Source organism: Drosophila obscura, unplaced genomic scaffold (genome assembly GCF_018151105.1).
Source record: "Drosophila obscura isolate BZ-5 IFL unplaced genomic scaffold, ASM1815110v1 contig_73, whole genome shotgun sequence".
In the NCBI taxonomy this organism is placed as follows: domain Eukaryota; kingdom Metazoa; phylum Arthropoda; class Insecta; order Diptera; family Drosophilidae; genus Drosophila; species Drosophila obscura.
In genome coordinates this window covers 8210024-8219319 of record NW_024542865.1, presented here as the reverse complement: position 1 = coordinate 8219319, position 9296 = coordinate 8210024, and the positions used below count along the sequence as shown (strand labels likewise).

General features: G+C 49.5%; 2 protein-coding genes across 2 annotated transcripts; one reads left to right on the top strand and one right to left on the bottom strand.

Moving 5' to 3' along the window:
• The first annotated feature begins 107 nt into the window (after positions 1-107).
• LOC111082313 lies at positions 108-2330 on the top strand. Its single transcript, XM_022378506.2, has 4 exons — positions 108-330; positions 445-1064; positions 1118-1829; positions 1913-2330. The coding sequence occupies exons 1-4, from the start codon at positions 224-226 to the stop codon at positions 1992-1994; spliced, it is 1521 nt and encodes a 506-aa protein (XP_022234198.2). The 5' UTR covers positions 108-223; the 3' UTR covers positions 1995-2330.
• Positions 2331-2387: 57 nt separating this feature from the next.
• Positions 2388-8413, bottom strand: LOC111082316 (coactosin-like protein). Its single transcript, XM_022378509.2, has 3 exons — positions 8279-8413; positions 2739-3062; positions 2388-2676 (listed from the first exon to the last, which is right to left on the bottom strand). The coding sequence occupies exons 1-3, from the start codon at positions 8327-8329 to the stop codon at positions 2560-2562; spliced, it is 492 nt and encodes a 163-aa protein (XP_022234201.1). The 5' UTR covers positions 8330-8413; the 3' UTR covers positions 2388-2559.
• Positions 8414-9296: the final 883 nt, after the last annotated feature.

The window sequence follows — 9296 nt, the reverse complement described above, 5'->3', positions numbered from 1 at the left end:
GCCGCGACTTTTGATACTACTCGGATGTTATCGATGCACAAGAAATGGCGATACTTGAGTGCGATGAGTGCGACTTCAATTCCTCGTGAGGTATGGTCACATTTCGTTTTTGCTCATTTTCCAGCACTTACACACCCCGCTTGCAATATTTTACTTTACTTTGCAACATTTTCAAAGTATTTATTATCTTGTAGTTCCCTTGTCGATACAAATTACATATAATATGGCTGGCAATAAAACGATGGACTGCTGTACACTGAGCCTGGACGAGATCATCGAGCGGCGACAATTGCGACCCGCTCATGGCGGCCGACCAAACGACAAGAAATTGTAAGTGTAAAAAGCGAAGCGAAGCGGTAAAAGAAAAGAAAAGAAAAAAAGCAGCAAAAATGGCGTTCGATTAAATGCTATCTATCCTACTCTGCCTCTCTCTGTTCCGTGCAGCAATCCAAATGGGAACAACAAGATACGAAAGCTGGTGAACAAGCCAGCCTTCAAGGCGGGCACAGGAATGGTGGGGGGGCTGCCGTCGGATCAACCGGCTTCTCGTACCTATGATGCCCGCAACAAGATCATACAGAAGACACGTGCGAAAATCACCGATGCTCGCGATGTCCTCAACCAGAATATGCGCGAGTCCGGCATTGATGCCCGCCAGCTGCTGATGGAGCGAAAGAAGCAGATACGGCCAGTGCCCGTCGAATACGCTGCGGAGGATCCCCAAGGTGCCATTGTGAGCCAAGGCCTGGCTCGCCTGATGATGGACCGAAAGAAATTCCCACCAAAGGACCACCGCGTACCAATGCCTGTGAAATACGTGCCGGAGGATCGTAGAAGTCGTGGCGGAGCACAGGAGCACATAGGTCAGTTTGGCCAGCGCATGGTTACCATGTCGAATCGACCGGTTGGCAATATACACCAAATGTGCGACTATTATAATCAGAAGGGAAATTCGGCATCGGCTTCGGCTGCCGGACCCTTCAACTCCAGACTGAATCCCTCGGCCAAACCGTTCGCACCACGTGGCTATGTGGACCACGACAATATGCAGCATCTCGAGGACGGTAAGTCTATTTTAGCTCGCTCTGGCTCTCTGACGCTGACGCTGCTTTTTCAGAGGAGGTCCACCACACCGCCGTGCATCTGGGGAGCAACAGCAATGTGCAGCCGTCTCGCTATAGCTATGCCAACTTCCATGTGAACCGAGATGAGGACGTGGAGATGACGACGGCTCCCATGCAGAATAACATTGCCAGCGATCCGTTTTCCATATACGAGACGGCACGCAACCGTATCGAGCGGCCCATGCTGCCGGCACCGCACGGACCGCACGTTGTCCGCACGGACGGGGGTGAGCAGCTCTTTGACCGCTGTCGGCGACAGCTGGCTGCCACTTCCAATTTGTCGGACTCATTGCGGGCACGTCTGTTCGGCGGTGAGCCCGATCGTCGCGTCTCCCATGGCATCTACGCCAACGAGAACAAGGGGCAGGCCAATAGCTCGAATGCGTCTCCATCGATGGTTCTCTCCATGTCCGCACGCCGCTCCCCGCCGCTTGGCATGGCGAACAACAAGAAGGGCTATCGCCTGCTGGTGAGCAATCTACACTCGAATGTGACCACTTCGGACATTCGGGAGCTGTTCAACGACATCGGACCCATGTACGATGCCCATGTGGTGCGTCCCGGCACCGCCGAAGTAATTTTCAAGTCGCTGGAGCACGCCGAAATAGCCGTGGACTCGTACCATCATCGCGAGTTCGATGGCCAGCCGATGCACTGTGTGCTGATCAATCCGCACTCGTCTAATCGCTCGGCCCACTCAGCCAGGTGAGTCTCCAAGCCATTAATTACCCATACAGAGTATTAATTTAACCCCCTGCCCAAACCAACCCAACCCAACCCACTTGCAGCTCACGTACTGTCACCACAAACTCATCTGGCGTCGAGGTAGACATTGATGCCCTGCACTCTGTGCTCTTCCGGGACCGCTGATTGGCTGATGGGCTGAACGGCTGCTGCGGACAGAACGGCCATTAGTAAATTAGATAAAAAGTAAACTAAAGACAAAACATCTTTCATATACTCCGCGTGCTATGCCACATGCATCCTCCTCAATCGAAACCTCTTTCAAATGATTTCTTCATCAGTTCATCAACACATCAATCCACACAGCGTATGTTAAAATAAATAAAACACTTAACTAGACAAGTTGCTAGACGAACAATAACCAGTTGCAAAATCAAAATTGGAGCCACTGCAAATAATATTCCCAGTAGAGACTTTCCTCTGGGCTGTTCCTTCTACCAACTCTGCGCTCTGCTGCTTTCTGGTAGCGATGCCCTGCACCCCTACCCCATGTCGAGTGTTAGTTATCCGTGTGTTATTTTTTCTTTTGTTCTTGTCTTTACATATTACATAAATTTAAAATTGCATACAATTAATTCATAATAATTAAGTAGAAAGAGGAGCAGTTTGGGTAGGCCATTGAAGAGATGCACACAAAAAAAAAAAAGAAGGGGGGGGGGGGGGGGAGATAAGTGCAGAGCGCGCGACGGTGCTAGTTGTCCCGGATGCCCGTGCCATAGTTGGCACCACCGGCACGGTTCAGCGCCTCGCGGAATAGGCCAATGTCCAGCTCTGGCTCCACGCCCGCCTGCAGCTCCACGGCAAAGTTCTGCAAGGGCAAGAATTATATTATCACTGGGTCTCGGTCTCTATTGTACTGTGTGTACTCACATTGAGGACATCCTTGATGATGGCCTTGTCCGTGGACATTTTGGCCCGCTGAATGACGCCCACCTCCTGGCCGATCCACGTGAGGAATATGAACTTTTTGCGCTTGGACATCTCATCGCCCATCTGTATGCGTATGTAGCCGAAGGCGCGCTCCGAGTCACCGAACTGCTGACGGAACTCTTCGAAGCACTGGCCCCGGCCATGGACGATTATCTGTGGCCCATCGAATTTGAAGACCGCCCACTCTGTGTCTGTGAGATCAGAGCGCACGTCCTCGTAGGCCTCGCGAATGGCGTCCTTGTCCAGCGACGTTGCCAGGGGCATCTGTAAGCAAAAAAGCCAAGGCAAGATTATTGAGGTATTCATGAATCATCATTGAGAGATCGTTGAGCGATGGAGTTGGCTGCCGCCAACGCTTTGGCTTTGGCTTTAGCTTTAGCTTTAGCTTTGGCTTTGCCTTTGCTTTATGCATTCCATGCAGTCCACTATCGTGCCACTGGGTGCCAGCGATAAAGAGTGCTATGTATGGTGTGGGCCTGTGTGCCTGTGTGCCTGTGTGTGTATCTGAATAATTTACTTGCCCACTCAGCCAGTGGCAAGTACATACTCATGACGGACATCAGTACTTTCGCTTTCGATTCGTTTCGTTTCGATTGGATTGAATTGAATTGGATTCCGTGTCAGGAAGACGAAACTGAGACACGCCACTGGCTTTAACTCTTCTTCCCGGATTAGCGCACCAAAAAATAAATGAACTATTGTATCTATCTATCTATCTATGTATCTATCAGATGTATCTGTGACTGTGTGTTGTTGGCTGTGGTGGGCTCTCTCGGGCTTATGGATCCGATCACTTGATCGCATCGGAAGCAATTTGCGCGTGACAATTTTTTCTAATTTTCAATCAGAAAGCGGGTCAAAGATTTGTCAACTAACTTTGAATCTTTGCGGCTGATTGAACAAAGATTGAGCTGGCAACAGAGAGACTCAGCCTCAGCAGGCCAGGTCTGGAGGCAGGAACAGGGGGCATAGAACGCATAGAAATAGAGATACAAAGATGGGAGACGCGCTCCATAATGCGTTCAATGACCGGACTTCTGTGTGTGTGTGAGAAAAATCAATTAGAAAAGCGCAAAGCGATTTAGGAGGAGAGTGCGCCCCGGACAGAAAGCAGAAGCAACGGCAACGTCTGCCGAAAATATAGAAGAAAATAAAACGAAAAAACCAAAAAAAAAACCAAACAATTAAATACTAAAATGATTTAGGCGACGACTTTCACAACGAAACGACAAACGCGATGAGAACTTTGCTGCGGTGCTTGGACCCCACAGCTTGGACTGACGGCCGTTCTTTGCTCGCTCTCCCTCCCGGTCTCTGCTGTGGCTGTGGCTGAGGCTGAGGCTGAGAGTGGAATTAATTAGTCAAAAGATGCGAAATGTGAATGCGAAATGCGAATGCGAAATGCGAATTGTGTGCCTAAAATCAGAGAATGGCCCAAATGTAAGTGAAGAATAGAGAGAAACAGAGACAAGCGGACAGACACTGGTTCTTCCCAAAAGGAAAGCTTGAAGGGTGATTGGGAGATACCCTCGCCCCCCACAAGGCACAAGCGAATGAATGTTAATGGCTAAAATTAGCCATATCCTCAGCTGATAAGCCCGATAGCCAGGCCACATTATCTCTGATAGCACAGCACTGTGACAACAAAACAAATTAGATCCGATGCGGCAGTTGGCAATGGCAACGGCAACGGCAGCGGCAGCGACTGGTTGCGACTGCGCCGCTCAACAGGGCGTGGCCGTGTCTGTGCCTGTGCCTGTGCCTGTGGATCACTCAGATATGAAGCGGCCTTATCGTACTTATCACAGCAGGGAGTGGTGGGGGGCTGGAATTGACGTCTGTGCACTGATAAGAGTACGCAGAACGACACACTTTAAAAATTCGAATTGATTTACAGCTGAAATTTCTTGGAGGAGTTCCCTCCCTCCAATGCTGCCTCTGGCAGTGGATACGATCGCCTGTTCCAATTTCACACGCCATAAAAATCTGTAGTACTTTTTGGGGGGTTGGCGCTTAGTCACAGAGCCACACACGGCCATAGCTGAAGAAAGGGATGAGCGGCGGGGCACGTACTGGGGATGGGGTAGGGGAATGGAATAGAATGGCCTACGCTGGAGAGAGCCTGAACGGAGCCGCCTGAATGGCATGCACTGGTTCATGTTTTAGCGATAAACAGTAGCACTTTAATAATTGATTATTGTTTATCACAGCAGCAGGCAGCAGCAGAGGAGAATGACTTCATCGAGAGGTATGAGATATGAGATATGAGGCAATGTATCCCTGTATCTACAGTAAGTATCTGGCAATGGACTGGACACGCTGAACGGCTGCGGAGCTGAGTATATCAAATGCAGAATTTGTTGGTTCAATTTCCTACTTACTCCCAATCCCATTGCCATTAAGAAAGCTACGTTTTTGTTATTATTTTTGGCTTTTGTTTTGTTTTGCCATCTGCTTGGCATGCAACCATATCTGATAGAAACGTAATAACGAGCCATATAAGTATGTATGTACATAGTACAGACAACTAACTTTGTATTTGTATCTATTGTTTGTGTACTATGTATGTATGTACATATGTATCTATCAATATATCACCAATGTGTAATATTGAGTAAGGCTAAAAACAAAAGCAAGCAGAGCAATAAGCAGTAAGCAGTTAAGCAGTGAGCAGTTAAGCAGTAATTGCAGCTAGCCAAGCATGGTGGGGAAATCCATGAAACCGAAACTGAGACGGAAAGTCAGTTGGAGAATACCCTTGTAAACAGGGTATCAATATACCGTTCAGAGCCTTGCAAATGAAACCAAACAAAACGTTTCCGCCCCCCCATAAAACCAATTGAATACGAGATTACGAGCCCCTCCCCCTTGCTCCAACAGCCACAACCAACCAACCACTTCAATGCCCATTTTAACTGTCTCGGTGTACTAATCTCTCTTTTTGGGTCGGATTGTACGCGTCTCCAAGTATCCTTCGTGGGGACTGGCAGCAGCAGGGGGTGTGGGGCAGCTGCTGACTAACGAATTTCAGATAAGTGACGAATTCGAAGGATTTCGAATAAGATGAACTCATAATACTCATGAAAGCAACACTGCCAGAGGTTCAATGAGTCACCAGAAGGGTCGAGATTGAGCCAGTCAGCAGCAGCAGAACGTTTTTGTGGAAGGAAGCAGGAAGTTTCCCCTTCTCCAGCGGTCGTTAGAAAATTGCTCACCGCCGCCTAACCGATTGGGCTGCGAATCGGTTTTCGATCGCTGCCAAAAAAAGCAAAAACAAAGAAAACAATTTGGTGACAAATTGCTTACCGAACTGCTTTAAGACGGCAGCGGCGCAGCGATGCATTTGTCATGACGTACTTGCGCCGCTTCGACTGCGCAGTCGGCGTGGCGGCCAAGCGTTCATTGCCTCTGGCCTGGTCTGGGCATACGCCGCCGACCGCCCGTCCGCCCGCCACTCGTTGCTGTTGATGCTGCTGCTGTTCTTTTTTTAAAGTCCGCTGCTGTTTCTGTGTCTGATTCAATGCGTTTGTTGTCGTTGTTCTCTGCGCCTTAATATTTCTTCTGTTTTTCGGTTTATTTTGTACACACACACGCACATGTACATGTGTATGTATGCAAGCAGTGCATTCATGAAACAAAGGAGCAATCTGTTTCTGCTGGCGGCTGTTGGTTGCTGTTGCTGTTGCGTGAGTCACACTTGCACACACGAAGGTGACGATGACTCGAGTGGCGAGAGCAGTGTATGACCAGAATTGGCATGCCAGGAAGCGCTCTGGCGAGGCAACCCGAAGAGAAAAGAGACACGATCGTGCATGTCCGATTGAGACTATTCGAATGTCCTCTCTCTCTCTCTCTCTCTCTCTCTAGCTCTCTGTACTCCTCCTTCTATCGCTGCAAATGAAAGCTCCAATATTTATTATACGTTTTACGGCTGAATCGACCACTTGACATTGATAGCACCGCCAACGCCAACGCCAAACCCAAACCCAAAGTTGGCAGTGATGCAGCTGAAAAGCTAACGACATTGTGCGTACATACATATGCACAGACATACTCATATAATGTATGTATTTATGTACATATGTGAGTGCTTTATTATTTATTGGCATTGCTACTGACAGCTCACCCCTCCGCTCCGCTGCTGCGCTGTTGCTTTGACGCATTTGTTTCAATTCCCCCAATTGTTGCGCTTTGTTGGGACTTATTGAGTGAGCGCTATAACCGTAAATGGTCGCTCGTCTCCGCCAGAGATTAGGTTTAGCCGAGTGAGTTGGAGATTGGAGAGTGGAGAGTGGAGGAATAACACAATTGAAGTGCATGATGTGCGATCCGATCGGTTGAAGGGCACAAAGAATAGGGGCCTACTGTCACTGGGGATGACTTCTCTCCCACCCCCATACACACACACACACACACACACACACACACGAACATGCAGGCAGCACACAAGAACTCACACCACAAGAGCTGCTGCGCTGCGCTGCGCTGCTACTGTTATTTTGACAGCTGAAAAACACCGTTATCGCGAGAGCAGAGAAATGTTGAACACTGCTGGCATTGTGGCTAGCCAGCCGCCGCATAAACCACATCAACAAGATTCTGATATAAGTAGAATGAATCGGCGCAGTGGCAGGGTACAAATGTAACTGTAACAAGTGCAGCAGCAGCAGCAGCAGCAGCAGAAACAACTCGCACTTGAACTTGATACTTGCGCGTCTGCGGCACGGCATGGCACGGCACGGCAGCAATAACGATATGCATAGAGCGGGTCAGATGCGTATGCGTCGCCCCAACGGCGGCTGCTGCATCCGCCCCCGCATAAGGAGCCGCCGACGACTGACTGTGCCTGTGGAATATATGCATGGCATGGCACGGTGTGCCTTTTCGCTTTTTTGTCTCTCTCCTTCGTGCCTGTGTCGGTCGGGTCTCAGGTCTGGGGTCTGGGGTCTGGGATATGGGGCCCCGGGCCGGTTCTTGTGGACACACCGCCAAAGTCAGAGTTATTTTAAAACCCAACATGCTCCGGCACACACACACGCAAAAGAGATACACACACACACACACAGAGATACTCAATCGGTCTGGGCCCAACTCCAGCCTTTTGCTGGTCCCTCTTCTCAATCGCCGTCTCCCATTCTCAGACTCATTCGCTCTCCCATCTCCACATCTCCACATCTCCACATCTCCATTTCCATCTCTGTCTTGCTGTCTCTCTGTCTTGCTGCTGTCTCTCTATTCTGTTGGCCCGTTTCTTTTGCTCTCTCGGTTTCCCCATCGAATCTTTTATAATTCTTAATTTTCGGTTGCTTGTCTTTTGCCGCACTTATTACTTTCTGTATACAGTATACAGTATTTTATACACATATGTATGTGCATACATACATGCATATGTAAATGCATGCATATGTACATGTATGTATGTATTGTTCATATATATAAAATATAGCGCCCTGAAGGATGATTACAAGTACTCAACTCACCCTTCTCGGCTTGCTCTCCACGATCTGCTCAACCTCGATGCCGTCCGACATGGTGGATGCGTGTGGATTCTTGGATTCTTGGGAACTGGGATGCTGGGATGCTGCTGCTGCTGGTGCTGCTGCTGCTGCTGCTACGCTTGCTGCACTTCGAGGGTCCGGTCCGGTCCACTGGGATGCTGTGCTGCTGTGCTGCAGGAGAGTTCAACGAATCTCTGCCGGCCGCCGTCGGGGGGTCAGGCAAGCGCAGTGCAGTTGCTCTTCTTCTTGTGCTTTTGGCAGAGTGTCAGCGTGTCAGCCGTGTTTGTCCTAGTCCGCTTGTGTGGCGTTGTGTGGCTGGCCAGCGAATTGATTTGGTGCACAGCAAGTGACAAACGAAAACAAAAATATTTAACGATAAAAAAAAAGCAGAGCCCCAGCTAAGGCATCCGAACCGTCCAGCACGAAAAAAGCGAATGCGGCTGTGCCCGGCGTTCGCAACTCCAACGAAGAGGGGATCGCCGCGACGTCGGCGCAGCCGCCAATTGTGTGAGCGAGACGGCACAGACGCCGCCGCAGCTGATAAAGATTCACCAGGCAGCGCAGCAGCAGCGGCAGTGGCGAAGCGGCAAAGAGAGACAGAGAGAGAGACAGAGAGAGAGAGAGTGAGTGAGTGAGAGTGAGATTGATCGAGCGGGGCGGAGGTCGAAGCGGAGGCAGGCGAGTGTAACGACTTTGCCGCATTTGGCATCATTTTGATACCCTTGCAGCAGCGAGGGTAATATAAATCTGAACGGCAGTTTTGGCGAGTAGTCATGCAGGCCATGCAGCGACACTGTACTACAGTATGCCCCCGCAATGTGCCCCAGCAATACTAGCAAATAAGTATTCCACATTATCATGGAGAACTGGGCATAGAAACCCCTCCATTGGCATTGCTGGATTAGTCGCTTTTAATGTTGTAATGTTGCAACATGCTGCCCCTGCACTGATCCCCCCCAGAACTGGATTTTTACATACATATGTACCAAATGTCAGAGGA

Coding starts and splice junctions, on each gene's coding strand:
- LOC111082313 (XM_022378506.2), top strand. CDS start 224: ATGGCTGGCAATAAAACGATGGACTGCTGTACACTGAGCCTGGACGAG. Junction 331..444: donor CGACCAAACGACAAGAAATT/GTAAGTGTAAAA, acceptor TGTTCCGTGCAG/CAATCCAAATGGGAACAACA. Junction 1,830..1,912: donor CGCTCGGCCCACTCAGCCAG/GTGAGTCTCCAA, acceptor ACCCACTTGCAG/CTCACGTACTGTCACCACAA.
- LOC111082316 (XM_022378509.2), bottom strand. CDS start 8,329: ATGTCGGACGGCATCGAGGTTGAGCAGATCGTGGAGAGCAAGCCGAGA. Junction 3,063..8,278: donor TGGAGAGCAAGCCGAGAAGG/GTGAGTTGAGTA, acceptor TTTTGCTTACAG/ATGCCCCTGGCAACGTCGCT. Junction 2,677..2,738: donor TCATCAAGGATGTCCTCAAT/GTGAGTACACAC, acceptor TTGCCCTTGCAG/AACTTTGCCGTGGAGCTGCA.